The sequence below is a fragment of the Larus michahellis genome, chromosome 16 (assembly GCF_964199755.1).
Source record: "Larus michahellis chromosome 16, bLarMic1.1, whole genome shotgun sequence".
Taxonomy (NCBI): Eukaryota; Metazoa; Chordata; class Aves; order Charadriiformes; family Laridae; genus Larus; species Larus michahellis.
In genome coordinates, this window is record NC_133911.1 from 7,385,779 (window position 1) to 7,405,955 (window position 20,177).

Below are 20,177 nucleotides of genomic sequence, written 5' to 3' on the forward strand. Positions count from 1 at the left end.
AGAGGAGGCATGGCAGACACTTGGCTGTTGGGAAGACCACTCATCTTTTGCACCCCACCTCAGGTTCAACGGCAGAGGGGACCTGGGCTGCTCCTCCGCAGGGAGCTCCCACCGCTTGGTGCGGGAGGTCAGGCAGCGCCAGCAACGGGCACCTTCTCAGCCCCGGGACGCAGGGTCGCATCTACAGCAGCTTCCTAGAAAAAGGAACCTCACGCCAAACCTTGTGTCTCCATTAAGCTGGCTGTTGGAAATCAACCCCCGCACAGGAGATGCACCAGATCTCTTGGGTCAGGAGTAGGACCCGGCCTTACTGCGCGGGAAGGAACTGCGCCCCTTCTTTATTAAGGATGGGAATCAAAGGCCTGCTCCGTTCCCCAGGACTAATCCCAAAGGTTTAGCGTGTGCTGGGACAAACCTTGCTCTATGAGGGTACTTCTGGTTTCCTTGGATTTAAGACCAGTGAATTGCTCCCGGTGAATTTAATTGCACTGAGAGTATTTTTTGTTTTATTTTTTGACTGAGTGTAAACAAGAGAGAGGCTCACAAGGTAACAGCTGCAGACACAGCAGATTTTAAAAAAAAAATCTGTTCTTAAGCAATGGGAATATGTACCATGTAGGATTTTTTTTTTCCCCTCTTCCAGAGCCTCATATTCTTCTGAAATTCTGGTGTGGATCAGACGTAATCAGCGTGAGCCCTCACATCACTCTTTCCAGTTGTAGGTTTCGTATTTCATGATATTCAGCTAAGGTCTGTTGCTAGCGCAGAACAGACCCCGACCTCCAATTCAGCCCGAGTTTAGGTCACTGCCTTAAGCCTCTCTTGTGAGAGGCTCCAAGTGGAAAGATTATTATTTAAAGTGCTTTTTTCCCCATAACTAGTTCCAGAGCCTCGGTATTTGTCCTTATCATGATGGAATTTTCTCCCCTGCAAAATGTTGTCCCACCTGGAGACACGTCCATGACATGAAACCTGTTTTATGATACAGACCCTATTCTTCGCTGTCAGTTAGGCATGTGCCATGACACAAAGGCAACCAGAAGAGCTGTTTGGCCAGCTCTCCCCTGGCGCTCTACGAGTAACGCTCCGTTGGAAGGAGCATCTTATGCCACTTGAGGAGGAGCCCACACGGTCAAACGCACAAAGCTCAGAGGGTGAGGGAGGTTGGAAAGCCGCGTGTCTTGGCAAGGAGCTGCTTAAGGAAAAGTCGTTCTGGAGATACTAACGTGTGGCTGCAGACATGACAACCACAGCAAGTCCTGAATGACAGACAGTTAAGCAGACAGACATACGTATAGACCGGGCAATTCTTTAGGCCCAGACAGAAACTGGGGCTCCAAGACAAGAGGCAGGAGGGAACAGCGAAGGTAGGAATGGCAGAGAAACGGGTACGGTTGGCTCTTGGCCAGCTTTGGGGGTTGTAAATAACTGAATTGATCCTGGGCATAGGAAACAATGAAAAAACAACCCGAGACACAGAAGCTGAAGCGGGGAGGAAATGAGCGGGGAGCCACGGTGTCCTTTTTCCTTCACACACATTGCAATCAAACAATAGGAGGCCATTGACAGTCAACAGCAGTTTCTCATGATGTTCATCATCCTTTTGTTCTGGATGTTTTCCCCTTTTAAGCACAAGCCCACTCAATACGAAATGATGTATGAAGGAGAAATGATTGGGATTCAGGGCTACCGTCTTAAATCCTTGGGGCTAGCGTCTCCCTCCCCTATTCCTCTCAATAAAAACCTCTCTCTTCCCTCTGCAGGCACTGCTGACTGCTGCCCGGCATGTGCAAAAGGAACGCGGTCCGGACGGATTTGCTCCTCTCCCCCAGCAGAACACGACTGCTACAGGAACCAGGTACCCCTGTGCTGTCTAGGTGCACACAGACAACTCTGGAGTGGAGGAGGTCTCTGGATGTGGAGGTTGGTTTCAGACACTCAATAGCTACCTTGAAACCCACACCTAAGCTGCGACCACGGGAATCATAGAATGGTTAGTGTTGGAAGGGACCTTAAAGGCCATCTAGGTCTTGGCAGGGACACCTTCCACCAGACCAGGTTGCTCAAAGCCCCATCCAACCTGGCCTTGAACACTTCGAGGGCTGGGAAGCAAAGGCAAAACCACACTAGAGCATCCTCGTACTTTGATCCAACCCATTATTGGGACATTTGACTCTGTAGGTGAGTTTGGCTTCAGGCCCACGTCTCTCTGTGTTCCTCAAGCCAAGCCCAGCCTGCTGCCCACGTGCTATTGCAGCTCGGAGCAGGAACGCAAGAAGATAGGTGGCTGGTCACGTGCAGGAAGAGTGAGGCCGTTAACAGGACCCTCTCTCTGCGTTGTCAGTGTTTCTGGGGTGGTATTAACCAGGGCCTCGGGCTCACCCTCTGAGAAGAAGGAGAGAGCAGCTCCTTTCCTCCCGGCAAGGGGTGGGTGGTGGTTATGCAGCAGAGGGGTAGGATCAGGGTGCAAATCACATCTAACACCGTTCAACTCAATACACTTCTCCCCGCACGTATGAGGAGCAACTCCTCTCTGGCATTAGTGAAGAACAGCAGCACTGACATCGGCAAGGTACCACCAATATAAAAGTGGTGTAAACCAGGCAGCACCAGCCCCGTTACATGGAGACACCTCATCGTACTCTTCCCCTGGTACTAAGATTTCTTGGGTTGCTTAAGGCAGGTTTCAGTGTATAGCAACGCAAACAGCAACTCAGTTATATATTCCCAGGCCTTCCTTCCCCCACAGCAACTCCCCAAAAAGTGAACCAATGCAAAAGGGACACTGTGCCGTCACAACCAGCTGGCAGCAGTCCCCATCCAAACCTGTGACCAGCCGAGCCGGTTTGGCAACGGAAAGAACAGAGCAGAGCAAAACCAAGCCAAAGGACCAAAGAAACGGGGGACTTGAGCTCTTGGATGAGAAACTCCACATCTTCTTCATGTTGTCCCACCTCCATACCCTTGGCCAACGTTCCCCGTAGGGTAGCTGGATGTGCAGGACAGCCGTAAATGCCAGGAAAAGGGGGCTGAAAGTATAATGCAAATCTCTTTTCTCTTTTTCGTTTGTCTGCTTTTTACATATATACACAAGTCTGACAATAAAATGTGGAACACAGTGCAATGTCTTGGCTGCGTAGCATCCAGGACTGGCTTAGTTGTGCATCGTGGTGTGCCACAGGGACACACGGGATGGATAAGTAAAATTGTGTCCTCGGCTGGCTTCCATAGAGGAGCAAACAGGTAGCTGTTCCCCTGGAAGAAGAGCAAAGTCCTTTTTTAAAACCTCACTGCAGTCTCTGGAGGGGAAGGCATTCCTCAGAGGTGCCGTGGGCTTGGGTGCCCATTATGGTACAGCTTCTGTTTGATGTGCACCATGTTCCCAGTCGCCTCCTCGTACTGCCTGTGATGACGTTTTCTGAACTCCTTTAAGTTACAAAATTTTGGAATCCAAGACCAGGAGTTGTCTGGAAGGCAGAAAGGAGAAGGAAGATGAGACATTACAGGAAGGGTGAGCCCCGTGTTCTCCTGCCTTGCCTGGCCCTGGTCCTGGCCTGCCCCGCAGAAACCAGGCACCAGTTATGGCCTCGGCAAGGCCACCCTTGCGGCTTCCCTTCACTGCCGTTCAGTTTCATGAGAGCTTTGGGTCATTCCGCCCAAAAATACACATGACCCAACCCCGCAGAGGAGAATCTGAAAGTCCCAGAGAACAACCGAGTGTTATAAAGTTGAACTACTGCAAGTGGCATGAGGTGGTACGGGACTGCCCCGGCCAGGAAGCGCAACCTGATGCCTCAGTTTCCATAGAATATTTTCTATTTTAAGAAGTCTGTTCCATCAGGAAGGAGCTATAGGTTATTCTAATAGACCAAAATTCAAGCTGATGAGGCCACAACGTGACATTGAGTCATTGCTAAGTGGTACTCGTGTATTTCAGACAGGGCTCTACATTCTGTAGCGGTTCAGGATTCTGTATTACCCCGGCCCCTCTCTCTCATCGTCACAGCCACCATTTCCTTCCTTAGAAGGAAATTTTAGCTTAGGTACCTGTACAACAAAGAAACAGGTATCCTTTCTGCTTATTGCCTTTAAAATGACTAGATTTGCACAGTTGGTTTGAATGAAGAGGAACTACCTAAAAGCTCAGTGTTCACTAGTTTGCTCCAGATTTTTCAGCCTGTCTTTAGTGAAACGTACTCAGCATAGCGCACTGGTTTCTCCTGGGACAGAACATGTAAAAACCTTTACTGGAAAGAGCCACCATGCCCCATTGCATGGTATATATCCGCTGGAGACCTCACCTACAGATTAGATGGGGAGGGCTTCCAGAGTCTCTTCTTCCATTGATTCGTGATGTACGTTTGATGGTTGTTAACGGAGCTGGGAACAGTGCAAGCATCTGGGGAGCAACCAGCCTGGTTTAAGAACAGACCGGTCCCGTGGGGGGGGTGCAACACCACTAAAATGGCACTAAGAGCCAATGTCTCAGGCCGGAGGGGGGTGTCAGCCTTCTGCATCGTGACAGGGGCACTGATGGTGGGGTTGCTAAGGGAAGAAGAAGCTAGGTGCAAAGTAATCTTGCATATCCTGTAGCGACAGGACAAGGGGCAATGGTTTAAACTAGAGCAGGGCAGGTTTAGATGAGACATTAAGAAGAAGTTCTTCACACTGAGGGTGGTGAGACACTGGCCCAGGTTGCCCAGAGAGGGGGTGGAGGCCCCATCCCTGGAGACATTCAAGACCAGGCTGGACGAGGCTCTGAGCAACCTGATCTAGTTAAAGCTGTCCCTGCTGACTGCAGGGGGGTGGGACGAGATGGCCTTTAGAGGTCCCTTCCGACCCAACACGTTCTATGATTCTATGATTCATTTTCTGAAAAGATGTATCTGCACAGTATATTGCACCATTGGCCAACCCCTTCTTAAAGCCTTAGAATATGTATACACAGGGAGAAAAAAAAAAAAAAAGAAAGAAAAAACTTCTTTTGACTTAAATACTAAATTAATTACTAGCATTGCCCTTTATTACTAAAAATAAAACTCCATGCAGTATCCATTCACCAGAAGGGAGGTTAGATGGTGGTACCATATCTGTAGCTTCCAGCCCCATAACGAAAAGCAGCAGCTCTGAAGACCAGTCTTGCTGTACCGGCTCTGGCATCTCCCCCAGGGAGAGCCCTCGCCAGCCCTGCTGACTTCAGGAGCACTGGTGAGCTCACAGCCGCAGGTGGTCTGATCAAAAACAGGTGTTATGGCCTCAAGATTGGCTCGGTACCTTAGAGCTCACTGGGAACTCTGACAATCAGCCTTCTGCTTGGGAAACGACGGCAGCACAGCCGCGAGAGAGTCCTCATTCGGAAACCGTTCAAGCATGCTGCTAGGGATTTGGGAAGACTAATGAGAAATTAATATCGTTTTGATCTGAGTTTTTGGAAAGCGATAGTCCACTTCCCTAATTAGAATTTCTTACAGGTTTGCAGATAAATCTTCCTCTTGCTCGCTCGCCTTTTCCTCCGAGTTGTAATTTAACAGACACCATCAGTCACAGTCAGAGACTGAGATTTGTAGGGACGCCGTTATGGAATTTCAGGTCATCCACTATTTTAATAGTTTTTCTGTCTTTATTCCCCCTCCAACAATTAAAGACAGGGATGTCCATGCTGAGAGAGCAAAGGGGGCAGAGAGGGCCTCTGAAGGGGAGTCTGTTGGTCATTCTCAGGATGTTAGTCCAGGATGCTGAGATCCAAAGACTAATTAGTATGGCTAACGCTCTTCCCTGGGGAGGGGGGTGATGTCACTACTGAAAAAAAAAATAAATTGGCACATCTGGAAGAGCAATGAGGATGGGGAAACCTCAGCTGGTGCGTCCCTGACACAACACAGACGTGTCTGTCATCGCCATCACATTGTCGCAAGTTTATACAAGCAACAAGAGGCTGCGCTCCGTAAGCACGGGCCTGGCTGCAAATTACACGCGCAGAAAAATCCAGATTTCAGGGAAGTTTCGTCTGGCCCGAAAAAAAAAAAACATTCTGCCTGCGTGTGCAGACGTACAGCCACCATCGGCCAGCCTGCCTGCGTGTAAACACGTTGCTTTCCACCAAACACCCCTTTGCACCAACACGTGCCTTAAACACTTCCCGAAGCAGAGGCTGGGACGCTCGGCTGCCTCTTTGCACCTAAACCTTCCTGCTGATGTAAAGAGGGCTGGGATACGGCTGGCCAGGCCAAATCCGCACGGAGCGAACCCTGCGGGAGTGCTGACCTCCTCCCTCTCCCCCAGGGCAAGGGATGGAGGAAAGAGAAGGGACCCCGCGAGGCTGCACTTACCATACCGTCGGCTGGTTCTCCAGGCTCGCACTGCATAGTGGAGAACCCCATCCATCCACACCAGAAACCAGCTTATACAAAAGCCCAGCAAAAGTCCCAGCATCAGATCAATCTCTTGCTTGGTTACATTGTCAGTCACAAAGTAATTCTCCGAGGAGTCCACCACTGACTGATCCCCATCATACGGAATGACATAATGGACATGATGCCTGTTGCAGGGAACAGAAACAGGGAAAAGCATCAGTGGAGCAGAGCAGAGTACGGTTTTTTCATGCAGCGCCTGCTCTTGTGGCCAGGGGCTGGTTTGACACCATTCCTTTGAGTTTCTACCAACATCCCTGGGAGCAGAAGTGCCGTCTTGGCTTTTTGCGCTCGTGGCAGGAGAGGAATGGGCAGAGAGCGAGGCAGGGAAGCATAGAAACCTGAACCCATGCCTGGGATTCGTGTCGCATTCCTGACACCGGCTCTCTGTGCCTACGGTCATCATCTGTAAATGGAAGATAACGTTAAGGACAGCGTGAGGCCGGCGTGGTCACCCCCCAGAGATGTAAAGGGCGCTGCTGCGTCCGTGTTCGCAGGCAGAGGTCAATAAGGCTTTGCTCCCGTGCGTACGCACAGGGAGAGGGCAGCTGTGCAGCCCTGCCAGCGCCGTCGCAACCGTCTGCCTCACAGGAGCCCGAGGAGTCCTCTGCGACGCAGCACTGCCCGCCCTGGCAGCTCCATGGCACTGTGCTGCTCCGCGTCCCATCTCTCAGAGCAAAGCGAGAGTCGTCCCTTCCACGTATCAGAGCAGAGCGAGTTTACAGCCATGGAGGAAGTGCTTGAATTCATCCGCAGACAGCAGATGGCAGAGACCCTGCAGCGCATCGCTCCTGGAAAAGCCACCCAAGCTCTAAGACCGTCTCAGGTTCTCTTACTGCGGGAGCGGGGTGCTTTGGGATGGGGGGGTCTCCCTCACCCTCCCCAGGGACAGGCAGCAATTACTGCCTGTGGCAGAGAGCAAGAACTCTCTCCTGGCACAGGAGCAGCCAGCAAACCTCCCCGTACTGCCCCGAGTTCTGCCGGGGGTGAAGCTGCAGCTGAACATCACCGTGAGCTCTGGCAGCACTGGGGCTTGGGAAGGTCTCCTGCCAGCACCCCGCCTCCCATCCCATCCCATCCCATCCCATCCCGTCCCATCCCATCCCATCCCATCCCGTCCCATCCTTCATCACTTGCTGGAGACATGGGCCTTGCATTGTGGCCGGTTTCCAACAAAAAAAAAAAAGCCATCAGGTCAGTGCTGTCCCCAGAGAGCAGAGCGCAGAAGCGCGGCAGATGCCCTGCCCGGGCATCCGGCAGGGAGGGCCACTGTGCCACAGGCTGCTGGTGTCCTTAGGGGGACAGCAGGGACCCTGGAGCTTTCAGAGACTTCTGTCTCTCTCGGGGGTTCTGGAGAGGCTGGCCCCACGCCTCACGCCTGAACGGCGACTGCGTTCGTTTGTGCAATGAGATGATGGAGACCAAGCTTGGGATGATGCCGGACTGCTTGGAAGACCCCGGTTAACTGGGGAAAAGCAGGGAAATGGCAGGGGTGGAGCGAGGGAGTTGTAGAGCAGAAAAAAATAAGGCCGGTCTGTGGGGGCTGAACGGGAGGGGACCCGCTGTGACAGGCGAGCTGAGCGTGTGGGAAAGGAGGATCCCAGATGACAGGGGATGCGGGATGCAAAGCAAAACTGGAAGCAAGCGGCTCTGGAGCCTCTGCATCTGCTTTAAATGGCTCTTAACCTTCCCTGAGAGCAGGCAGGAGCCATGAGGCTGCCCGGGCTCAGCGCTCAGCCATCCTGCCTCCCCACGCAGCCTGATTTAGAGGCAGGCACTGCCCTCACTGCTGCCAGGGAGCCCAGGAACGGCCGTCCAGCCGCGGCAAGGGGTGCGGAGCCGCCCCAGGTGCCTTGCATCAGGCCACCACAGCAGTTCACAGCGCAGACACGTCACCGGTGCTCCCAGCTCCAGGCCAGGGCTCCCCCCAGCATTGCCCACCGCCACCCCCACCAGCATCACCTACCCTCACGTCCCCTCCCACATCCATGGGCCCAGCCCTGCCGCCACACGCCGGAGAGGAGGAGGAGGAGGATACCGAGGAGGATATCGCTGGAGGCTTCTGAATATGCATGAGGTGCAGGTTGCTCAATAATCATGCCTGAGAAACGTCCAAATATTTACACAAACAAACCTCCACTCAAAGGAACCTACTGAAAACAGCCCTAATCTCAGCAATGACTTAATGGAGGCCACCTGCACCACAGGCACCGGCTCCCGGCACATCAAGGCACGTAGGGCTGGTGTACAACCTGGCGCCATGGCATGGGGGCGTGGAAAAGGCTGTGGGGATGGGAAGCCCATCTCGCCACGCTCCTGCTGTCTGGTTCCGCTCCCCAGCTGCACCCAGCAAAGGACCCAGTACCAGGGACCAGACTGGGGCAGCAGGAGAAAGGGGATGCATCCAGGCCAGCTCTGACGGCAGCTCAAAGCAGCCTCGGAGGCTAAGGGCAGGCCCTGCTTGTGCCTCCTCGTGCTGGTTGGCTTGTACCCAGAGGTATTTTCCTCCATTTGGCTAGGGAAAATCTAGGGGGAAGAGGGTGTGAGAGGGAAGGCTCCCAAAAAGGGAGCTCTTATTCATGAATGGGAGGGCTCCCATTAATTTCAGGAACACATTAACTTACTCCCTTTTGCTTCTTGCAGTACAGAAACAGCCTAAGGGCTGAGTCCACAAACGCCTCCAGAAACCCAGACTCCATGAAATGATCAAGCGCTCGAGTCCCTCGGCAGGAGCTGGGATGTATCTCCACTGCACCGCTGGGTCACGACCCACAGGGCTACCTAAAGCCACTCCATGCAGAGCATCGCTAACACGCAGCCATCTCTGGGGTTGAGAGAAGCGGAAATTCCCAGACACATCAAGGACAGACCCATTCCTGGGACGGGAGCGCAGACCTCTCGCCACACATGAGGTGGCTTTCACGGAGGGTCTCAGCCCTGTGCCAGAGGAGAGTCCTGAGTCCTCCCCTCCCGGTGCCACGCTCCCCCAGCGCTCAGGAGCAGGGATGTGCCCGCAGGAATCACGTATGTGCACACACACACGTGGAGCACGGCCAGCACCGCAGTAACACGGGACACGGCGCTCTCCTCACGTGCTTTGACATGAGGGTTCTTCCTACCACGCTGTCTGGTGTCGTCACAGCTCTGGTTCTCTGCGTGCAGGGCACTGAGGAAGGGACACAGTCACCTCTTCCCTGCCTTGTCCCTCTCCTCGGAGCAGGCTGACTCTGCACTCTGCAGTGGGATCTCCTCCAGCTCTCCTACCTTCCTTTGGTCACCACTCCCTTTGGTCTTACCTTGGGGGCAGCAGTAAGGGCCTGACACTCCTTTTGTGTTTGCAGCTCCCTTTCCATATGGAGGGGACTGTCCCCAAAGCCCAGTGACTTCAGAGTCCAGGCTCAGAGGTGAAGTCCCTGTTTCTGCCTCGTAGCTTGCATAAAATCACAGAACGGCAGAGGTTGGAAGGGACCTCTGGAGGTCGCCTGGTCCCCCCCTGCTCGAGCAGGGCCACCCAGAGCCAGTTGCCCAGGACCATGTTCAGGCGGCATTTAGATGTCGCCAAGGACGGAGACCACAACCTCTCCCAGCAACCTGCCCCAGCGCTCAGTCACCCTCCCAGTGAAAAAGCGTTTCCTGATGTTCAAGCAGAACCTCCCGTGTTTCAGTGTGTGCCATTGCCTCTGGGCCTGTCACCGGGCACCGCTGCAAAGAGCCTGGCTCTGCTTTCTTCACACCCTCCCTTCATGTATTTACGTGCATTGATAACAACCCCCTGAGCCTTCTCTGCTCCAGGCTCCGCAGCACGATGACTCTGGGTCTGTAGGTCATTTAGATCCAGAGGCTGCGGATGGAGCGAGGCGGACACGAAGACGACATAACCAGCTCTGGGCTGCCACTGGCGTTGGCCACAACTGTTTTCAACACACGCTCTCTAATGTGACTGCACCGACCCCCCTGCATCCCCAAGGAGCCGCCAGGGGCTTCTCACACGGACCACGGAGGCAGGAAGCTCCAGGAAAGGATGGCTGGTTGACCCTTTCTCACTGTCCATGTGTGGGCTGGGCACACGAAGTCACCACTGGCTTCCAGCATTCCCTAAGGGCGGATTCAGTCCCGACAGTACCCCTGTGCCAGCCCTTTGCCTGGACAGGCTGGAGTGCTGTGGGACAGCCATGCCCGGGGGAGAAAGGAGTCGGTCTTGTGTACGCTGAGCCACCAAGAAGCCCAAAGGTGATTCATGGGAGGCAAAATTCAACAAAGAGCAAAAACTTTGACGTGTCTGGATTCAGCAACTTAACTTTCCAAGCATCTGAAATCAATGTTAGACGCCACGTGCAAATATCCTTAAAAGAAAACCCTTTTGTCACTAAAGCACCCCAGGCAAGCACTGGAGGGCCTGCGCCGCTACTTTCCAGGCAGCTTTGGGGAACCCTGAGTTACCGGCGTAGGGCTACGCAGTGGGCATGCCAGTGCCAGGTTTCCACTCTGCAGAGTTTTCTGGAAAGGGTTTAGCAAGGCTCAGGGAAGACGAATTTTCTCTGCTAGTGCAACAGTTGGGAGATCTGGGCTGCTTCGTTTTGGCTTAACGGGACTGAGTGGTGCCGCTGAGATGGGGAGCAGGACAGGGACAGACCCTCAGAAGTTTTCTGTTGCAGCTCAAGCCCTCGGGGATGTCACAGGAGTGATTCGCAGACACGGGCACATCAGCACAGCACGTTATTAATAGTGTGCAAAAGTCCAGGGTCCCCACCGCATATCAAGGGAATTGGAAACTGGAACGTGGCCTGGATGGCTCTGGGGGCTGGATCCAGTGAGGGAATGGATCACCTCTAAGCTGAGCATGATGTGGGTGCAGCAAGTCACCACCACCTCCAGGGCAGTGCTCCTCCAGGGAGGGCAGGCGGTGCTGGAGACCAGGCTCTGGGAGGGCAGTTTCGGAAACGTGGACGTCGAGGGGCTGACACAACCCTCCAGACGGTGCCTGTTTCACCAACCAAAGAGCTTTGAGAAGGAGAAGAGATGAAAATCTCCTCCGGCCTCGCGTGACCTCAGCCAGAGGAGTGACGTGGGTGTGAGGACTCAGGGGTTCACAGCATCCTCAGCTGCGCGAGAGCTGTCACTAAGTGGTCCTCAAAAGGGAAAACCATGTCCTGAGCACCTTCCTTTACAAGACAAAGCTGTACCAAATAACCTGAGCGCCAGTCCCCGGGCAGTTCAAGCTGGGACCAGTTGTCACAACGGATCCAGGACAAATGGTGCCTACTAGGTTAATCGTGCGCCACCTCCCTTCATGCCCGCCGCCTCCCCTTCAGCCATGCCCACCCTTGATGTGGTGGACCTTCCACGGGAAGCAGATGCAATTGTAGGAACAGAACTGTAACCGGCCTTCAGGCCAGGAACACCCTCAAAAGCAGGAGGGTCTGGTTATGGCCAACGACTGCTCTCCTGAGGCAAGTGAGGGACTGGCTTTGCCGTTCCGTCCCCAGCAAGACGGCACCCGGCTCAGGTGGGAAACTGAAGCTGCTGGACAAAGCCCAGCGCTTGTGTCTGTGCCCGTGCGCTTGAGCTGTAGCGTCCCTGCCCCCTTTCCCAGACTCTGTGGCAAAGGGGGAAGACATCCTCCCCTCCCTGCCGGGGCTGGAGCAGAGCCTCGGCCAGCGCGGCTGGGACATTTCCCTCCGGAGCTGCCCAAAGCGCTATTGTCCCTTCCAGTGACCTTGCGCGTGTGCTGGCTGCTGCAGCCAAAGCACAGCACGGGAGCCTTTAAAAAAGCGCCACCGATCCGTTGTTTTAAATGCAAAGAGCCCGTCCTCTGTCTCTCCGCTTCCCACGTCCCCCCTCCCTCCGTTGGGGATGCCGGCACCATGATGCTCCGGCTGGGCCTGGCTCCCCCCTGGGCAGGTGTCACTCTCAGTCGGTCACCAACATGTCACATCTCCTGGGCTCACGCGTCAGCTGTCACAACCTGGCTGGACTGACCCACTCCCCACCTCCGGCTGCAGCAGGATTTGGGGGAACGTGGCTCCTCCTGCCCTGCCCAGGGGCTGCGAGCGGAGATGGAGGGAAGCAAAGAGCATCCCTGTTCCACACCCCTCTCTGACCTTGCAGCTGCTCCCCAAAGGTGCCAACCAGCCTCACGCCTCTCGGGGCCCGCAGACCCGCGTGGATGGCACCATTGGGCAGGTGGAAACATCTCCCCGGGACCCTTCGCACCCTTAACAGCGTCCAGAAGCCCCAGAAAAGGCTTGGTGGTCTCCAGCAGCAGGCGATGAGCACTCCCAGCCTCCCAGCACACCCACAGAGGATCTGGGCATGGAGAGGTTTCACGACTTTTCCAGAGTGGCTGGAAAAGGAGGAAACAGAGCAAAAATGTACTTTCTGTGTATCCCCCGACAGCAGTAGCCCGGGACAAGCACTGGCCTGTCCCTCCTCTGAGCGTGGAGGGCAGCGTTTGGCCCCTGACGGGCAGAGCCCAGCGAGCACCATTGTTCAGACCCAAGCTGTCAACGAGACAACGCTGCTCCAGCCCCACCGACCATCCTCCCCGGTCACCAGTGCTGCCAGTGACCCCAGCACCGGGGCAGAGCCCCCGCCAGCAGCCACCTCACACATTTCCACCCTGTGCCCAGCCCAGGAGGAAGCCCATTGCCCTGCAGGGTCTCCACCACACACCAGAGGCTCAGGAGAGGTCCAGCATAGCCCTGCCCTGAGGCTCTCCCTCCTGGATCCCAGCCTAGGGCTGAAGTGTCCCTCAGAGGGGAAGAGCTGACCTGAGGGTTGGCCAAGCCCCCAGCTCTGCTGCAGGGTCTTGGCATCCAGGTAAGGCTGACACTCCTCTCAGACCTTTCTCACCCCGCTCACGGGGAGAGACTTTGCCCGGGAGGGACAGACTCACCCAAGGTCACTCAGAAGGTCAGTGGCAAGGAGAATACATGCCAGAGCTCCTGAGGTCCCTGTCCTTCCCCAGAGAGGGACCTTCCAAGCCCCCCAGGCTGTTTTGACGGGTCTTTGCTCCATGCAGGTGTCATCTGTTCTCTCCAACTCCCCCTGCCTCCACGGACGGACGCCCTTTGGTGTTTTTCCTTTGCATGACATCACCCAGCTCCTGATCTGCTGCCAGCTCCCTGCTTCCAGAGAGGACCCTTTACTGGCTGGGACAGAGACAGTGGGACTGGGGCAGTGCCACACGTCTGCAGTCCTCCACAGCCCTGCTCTCTCCTGGGAATAGCTACATCCCAAGGAGGCAGGACCTCCTGCAGGCCCCAACACAGTGGTTTGGACAGCCTGAATATCTCCACATGCTGAGGACAGAGAGTGCCGGGCTCCCCCGGGGATCTGCTCCAGCAGGCACATTCCTGCATGGCATCAACAGGAGCCAGCAGGAGTGTAAATGTGGCTGTCACCCCTTCTTCCTCCAGCGAGAAGGCAGATGTTAAGAGATGAACGTGTCCCTGTCTCTGTGCAGGCTCAGTACCAGCACCAGCTGCCAGCGTCCCTGTCTCTCTGCTGGTGCCCTCCCTCCATGCACCATCGCTACACCAGCTTCCCTTCCCCAGCAACTGGCAGGACCGTTTTCCCACTGCGCAGCTGTAAGATGCACCTCGAACGGTCACAGGGGGTCTGGCAGCTTCGCCCTGCCTGGCTCCAGTGCTGCCGGTAGGAAAGCTGTGGGAAAGCACCAGCCCAGCCTAAGAGCGACGGCCCACCTGCGCGGAGGAGAACGTCTGCTCCCCCGCCCCCGCAGCCCAAAGGACCACCCGGCGCAGCTCCCAGAGCGGCACCGCTCCGGTGGCCAAGGCGCTGCCCAGCCCAGGCTCACCCGAACTGGGAAGGGCGGCTCGGTGGACGTTGCCAACTTCACGGACCGCAAATAGGCGCCCGCCTTCACCACCTGCATCTTTGCGCTGGAAGGCGAGAAGGGCAGCTTCCGTGCGCCGCTCCAGACCGCGTTGCCTCCCAGCACCTCGCAGCCAGCCCCTTCATCCCTGAAAACCTGGCACAAGCGCGGCCTCCGCAAGCACCTTTTCGGTTCTCCCGTGCGCGGCGAGAGGCCGCAACTCCCTTCTGACATCCCAGACCCGAAAATCGCCCGCCAGGGCCCAGCGTAGCAAGGTCACTCTTGCCTCGGCAAACTGCTACCTTGCTTCTGGCAAACGGTGATGAGCAGCAGGTTCAGCCCCAAACAGCCCCGGCGACCCTGACCCCCCCAGGGATGTGCAGAGCGAGGGCGGAGATCAGCCCCACCAGCACCAAGAGCTCAGCATCCAGCACTGAAGACGGGGCTGGCTTTCCTCCCCAGGTGTCCTCACCCCAGCGGCTCTCCCCAGTCACTGCTCACGCACCCGGCGCTTGGGAAGAGGGGGGGAAAAAACCCAAAGTACAGCCCCCAGCTGCGGGAAATGAGGCAAAGGTTGGCAGAGGGCATTTCAGGAAGAAGCGGGCAGGGTGCCACAAGCTGGCCCTCCCTTTCACTTGTCCTGGGACCTTCTTGCCAGGGTCAGTCCCCCGTGGAGAGGGGAACGGGCGGAGAGCCCAGGGAAAGACACATTGCCGCCCATGAGGAGAGACCCCAGGCACAGCCTCCGTGCAACACAAAGAGCCCTTTGGGGAGCCAGCAGGACCGTCTGCGCTGCTGGCCGTGCACCCAGGGGCTCCAGTGACCCCAGAGCCACCAAAAGATGGGCAGAGCCTGGGGCACCCCTGGCTTTGGCTCCCACTGCTCCCTGCCAGCCTCCCACCAGAGACCGGCTCCAGAGGGGGACTCGCCGGGTCCCCGCCGCCCCTCCCCGGGGGCAGAAAGCGTGGACAGAAACAAGTGAGGAGACGGAGCTGGAAACACGGCCAGGCCCCATCCCGCTGCCAAGGGAGCGGAGATCCGGGTGCAGACGCACTAACGGCACACGTCTGCCTTTGGTCCCCCACCGGCTGTGGACCCAGCCAGGAGCTGAGCGCCCAGGGCTGCCTCCAGCCTTCCCAGTCTCCCGGCTGGAAAGGGCACTCCAGCATCACACAGGGACAGGGACAGCCAAGGGGTGACGCCTGGGCTTTTCCCCTGGCGCCTTGCAGGGATGAGGTGGGACACAGAGGCCTGGGAAGGGCAGAGCACGGAGCCCCAGATGCCCTGGCATGCCTGGCCTCAGCTGGTACCTGGGACACACGGAGTCAGCCCTGGCTGTCCACTGCCACCACCAGCAAGGTGACAGCTGCCAGCCCCTCACACTGCCACAGGCCCGGTGCAGGCTCTGATTCCTTCTAGCAAGGACATCCATCCCGCTGTACATGGGGTGCCCAAGGCCAGGACCTGGGGTGCTTGGACATGGTAGACCATTCCTGGAGAAGGGATCCACTCCGATACCCTGAGGAAGATACAACCGGGACAGGAGAGTGGGAGGAAAACATCTCTGAATGACTTTGCTGGTGTGACTGACGCCGCAACATAGGCTAGGGCAGGAGGGAAGAACAGTAATCGCAGCAGCTCAGCCCATTGCACCACACGACTCTTCATTTATTCCAATTCCTCCTTCCCTTCCCTTTCCGCAACGTTTACTCATGTTCCCCATTCCTCCCCGCAACACACCGAACTGCAGCCAGTTCCCTCCTCCAAGGACTCCCTTTGGTTATCGGCAAATCGGGAGTCGTCCTGTATCGATCCCCGTTACCACCGTTCACAACATGCTCCGGGACGCCCCCTTGCCCGGCGCAAGGCAGATGCCTTACGGCTCATGCCATGAGCGCTGAAGGCCTCACTCGGAGCACCTGGACAGCTGGCAAAGAGGACAAGGCACGTCCAGTGTCGTCTGCCTTCGGAATCAGAGGACTCGGACCCCCGGCATCCGGGCAGCAGGTCAGAGCTCGGAGGGAGCAGGTGAGGGTCGCAGGCCAAACCGTAGCAGGAGGCCACACAAAGCCCCCCGGCACAGGGATGCTTTGTGCGAGTGTCTCCCGCACCAGCGCGTGAGCAGGGTGAAAGCGATGCCCGCGCGCGACAGGGGCCCATGCGCAGGAGCGGAGCCCGGGATGCTATTTCTGTTGGCGAGAGCTGTTGCTTCTACACACCTAGGGCAACTGGTAAACTCCCGCGTTTCGCCTCCTCGCAGATCCACGCCTGACAGTCTGGAAGCTGTTTTGTGCACTTTCTAAGAAATGACCTAACTACGTCTGGGGAGAGTGCCATGGCTAATTTATCTGCCTCAACAGCTTCTCTGCAGACACAGAGGTAGAGGAGGGAGGAATGCCCCTGCCACCCCTGGGCAGAAGGGACACTTTGCCAACGCCACCAGTGAGACCTGGCGCTCCTCAGTCGCTCCAGACCATGTTAAAGTCTATCACCAGCAGCCAGTTTTCACCACCACTGAACACAGCTGTGACAGGCAAAAAGAAAAATTGGTTGAAGAGGCAGAGGAAAACTCTTAAACTAGTGAAAGAAGGGCAACTAGTGAAACTAGTGAAGAAGACTCCAAAAAAATTACCTAAGAAAAAGCCAGTCCCTGCCAAAAAAAAAGCCTGTGGCTATTTCTTGTCCACAGTCTTCCCAATTGACCTTAACACGGAGGTGCCCAAGGAGCCGGGTATTTCGGGTGTGCTTACCAGGTCACCCAGGGCCTGGCCGCATTTGGCCCTAGAGGTGCTGCTTATTCGCTGTTCTGCCACAGGAGCCTGAGGAGGAACCGTGGGGAGAAAGGTAACGATCACCTTCGGTGAACGAAGCCCAGTGGAAGGGCAAAGCCGGTTCCCTTCATTAAGCTACGCACATCCCGGTTTCAGCTCAGCTTCCACACCAGGGACACCAGAGGGATGTGACGCCTGGGACACGCGATGCAGCGGGTCCCAGGGGCGGCTCAAAGAGAAGTGAAGCTCAGTCTAGATGTTGGCGGTGGCAGGGGAGGGCTCCCCAGCACGTCCTTTGGCTGGCACAGCCTCACGCTGCTTTACTCCCCCGCCCCAGACAACAAACTCTCCATCAGGCAGCGAGGAACCAGGCGCAGGAGGGGAACGAGGCCTCCGGGAGCACAGGAGAAGGATCACCGACAGCAGTCCCGAAGAGGAGAGAGAGCTTCACCCCCCCCCCCAAAAAAAAACCTCAGCCCCAGGCTCTGACACCACGAGCAGCCAAAGCCGTGACAAGCCGAGCGCCTCCGCGGTTCCGCATGGCACAAGGAGTGCTGTGTTTAGGAGAATTAAACGTTGCCACACAGCCATGGAGAGAGGTGAGTATTTGTCCAGTCATAAACTTATACGCAGCAAAGGCATTCCTGCTGGCACAGAACACCCGCCCCCCGATGCTCTCAGCTTCCTAAACCCTCCCCAAAAGCAGAGAGCGGCTCCCTCGGCACACTCTGCCCAGCACCGTCGCCACCTCAGGAGAGAAGCCACGGAGAATTAAAAGCTGATCAGAGATCACAACGCCTCAAAGTGACACCGTCCTAGACAGCAACGCTCCTTCCTGGCCACGGATCCCCTCGGTCCTCCAAACCCCCTTCCGTTTGAGCCAAACAACCACCAACCGCAACACCCGGACCACAGACGCACCGAGAAACATCACAGCCCAGCGACGACAAAGGCAAAATGACAAGCGTTCAAATCAAAGTTACTCACTTTCCCGGGGCTCGCGGATGCATATACCCAAGCATGCACACAAAGGAAAATGGACTTCCAGGCCCACAGAAAACTCTTCTTCCGGAAAAATGGGGAAAAAAAAAAAACAAACCAACCCTGTGTTGATGCAGGAGCTGCTGAGGAAGGTGATACACAGCCAGAATGCAAAAATGGTAGCCCAGCCAGCAGCACCCTGCCGCCGGCCACCACCTGGCTGTGCCTCGCCAATGAGATGAGGTGGGAAGGGGCTGGGGGGGGGGGACGGGGGACAGGTGAGAGAGATCTTGCGCAGGTAAACTTACCTCCCACAGTTGCAGTGACAAACTCGGTCTTCCCCTCTCAGATGCGGTAAGATGTAATTGTGAAATCTGTCCAACAACGCATTCATGTCCATCAAGCAAGCTATTGCCTGTAAGAGCCCATAACCAAGGCATCTGGTCAACTCTGGATGATGGAATAAAACATTGACTCTAGTTTGATTGCCAAAGACTGAAGCAGTCAGAAAGAAAATAATCTTCGGTGCTTAATGGGGCACACGCACATGCACACACACGCACACACACGGAGGTGCACAGGCGAAGGGACGGTGCGGGAAGGTGGTGGGGGGGGGGGGGGTGGAGTGGAGGATGGAAATAAGCAAAATCTCTTACCATAACGATAGAGGCGCCCAGGATCATGAAAATCATGGTGTTTGCATTCATGGACATCAATAGGGAATTGCCAGCGGTCGGGTCCGTCCGCCCCCAGCCCGCGGGGAGCCGGCGGCGGCCGCGCTATTCCGCAGAGCTGGGCCCGGGGCGCATCGCGCTGGGCGCCCGCAGGCTGCGGGGGGCGGCGGGGGGCGGCGGGGGGGGGGGCCCTCCCCCGCACCCGCGCTCCCCCGGGCCGGGGATGCCGCGGGCTCCCTCGCACTGCCCCTTTTTTTTTTTTTTTTTTCTTTTTTTTTAATTATTATTTTAATTATTTTTCTAGGACAAATCTGACAGGTAAAAAAAAAAAAGATAAAAAAATAAAATAAAATAATAAAAAATATATATATCTCTCTCTCTCTCTGTCTTCCCTTCCCCCGGCCTCAGCCGAGGGAGGTGCGCCACGTCTCCGGGAGCGGGCACACACCGCCACAAGCACAGCCCTTCATGCAGCAACTGGAAAGCGAGCCAGCCAAAACCGGGGGGGGGGGGGGGAGAGGCTGGGGGGGGGGGGGGAGGAGGAGGAGGAGGCAGGCTGCAAAAATCACCCAGTCCGGGGGAGCCTCATTGCATCCTCTTCCCCGACCCTCCCCAAAAAAAAAAAAAAAAAAAAAATCACCCCCTTCCCCCCCCCGCTTCCGATGGGTGCGAAAAAAAAAATAATTACCCCAAACCACCACCTCTAAAATAAATTAAAAAAATATATATATTCAAAAAAATAGCCCCCCTCCCGGCTCGGGGCTGCGTGTCCCCGCTGCTCGGCTCCGTGCTGAAAGCCCCCGGTCCTTCCCCCCCCCCAACCCCGCAACACCCCAAACCCACCCCCTCCGCTCCCGGGCCCGGGCGGCTCCGCTCGGGGGAGGGATGCGGGATGCAGCGGGGATGCGGAGCCGGCCGCCCCCTCCCCAGCCCGGGCATTTACCTACGTGGGGAGGCGCCGGTCCGAGAGCGGCTCATGGCGAGCGGCGGCAGCAGCGACAGCGCTGCGGACCTGCCCTTGCGGGGCTTCCCCCCGCCTCGCAGCCACACGCTCCTTTTCCCCAGCGAAACCCCGGCAGCGGCGCTTGGCCGCATTTTGAGTCCCACACGCCATCCTCACCCCGCCCTTCCTCCCGCCCGGGCTCGGCCCCGTCCTCCTCGCATCCCGGAGGGACCACCGGGCCGGGGGGGGGGGGGGACACGCCGCTGCCGGAGGGAGCAGGGGGGGTCCGGGGGTGCGGGATGGGATGGGAGCCCCGAACTCCGCCGCGCTTCCCACGGCACCTCCCTCCCTCCGCCCGCTGCTTCCCAGCGACGGCCCCTCTTTGGGGGGGGTCTCTCCAGCCCCCCCTTTGTGGGGGGGGTCTCCCCGGCCCCTCTTTGGGGGGGTGTCTCTCCAGCCCCTCTTTGTGTGTGTGGGGTCTCTCCAGCCCCTCCTTGGCGGGGGGGGGGGTGTCTCTCCAGCCCCTCTTTTGGTGTGGGGGTCTCCCCAGACCCTCTTTGT

General features: G+C 56.7%; 1 protein-coding gene across 4 annotated transcripts; it reads right to left on the reverse strand.

Moving 5' to 3' along the window:
- Positions 1 to 515: 515 nt before the first annotated feature.
- TMEM240 (transmembrane protein 240) lies at positions 516 to 19,973 on the reverse strand. 4 transcript variants are annotated; one of them, XM_074560408.1, is made up of 4 exons: positions 19,621 to 19,973; positions 18,308 to 18,414; positions 6,330 to 6,538; positions 516 to 3,467 (listed from the first exon to the last, which is right to left on the reverse strand). In XM_074560408.1, the coding sequence occupies exons 2-4, from the start codon at positions 18,397 to 18,399 to the stop codon at positions 3,319 to 3,321; spliced, it is 450 nt and encodes a 149-aa protein (XP_074416509.1). In that variant the 5' UTR covers positions 18,400 to 18,414; positions 19,621 to 19,973; the 3' UTR covers positions 516 to 3,318. The 4 variants fall into 4 exon arrangements, with proteins under 4 accessions (XP_074416509.1, XP_074416508.1, XP_074416510.1 ...); XM_074560407.1 differs by having other exon boundaries at positions 19,617 to 19,808; XM_074560409.1 differs by having other exon boundaries at positions 18,308 to 18,449; positions 19,617 to 19,736.
- Between the last annotated feature and the right edge of the window lie 204 nt (positions 19,974 to 20,177).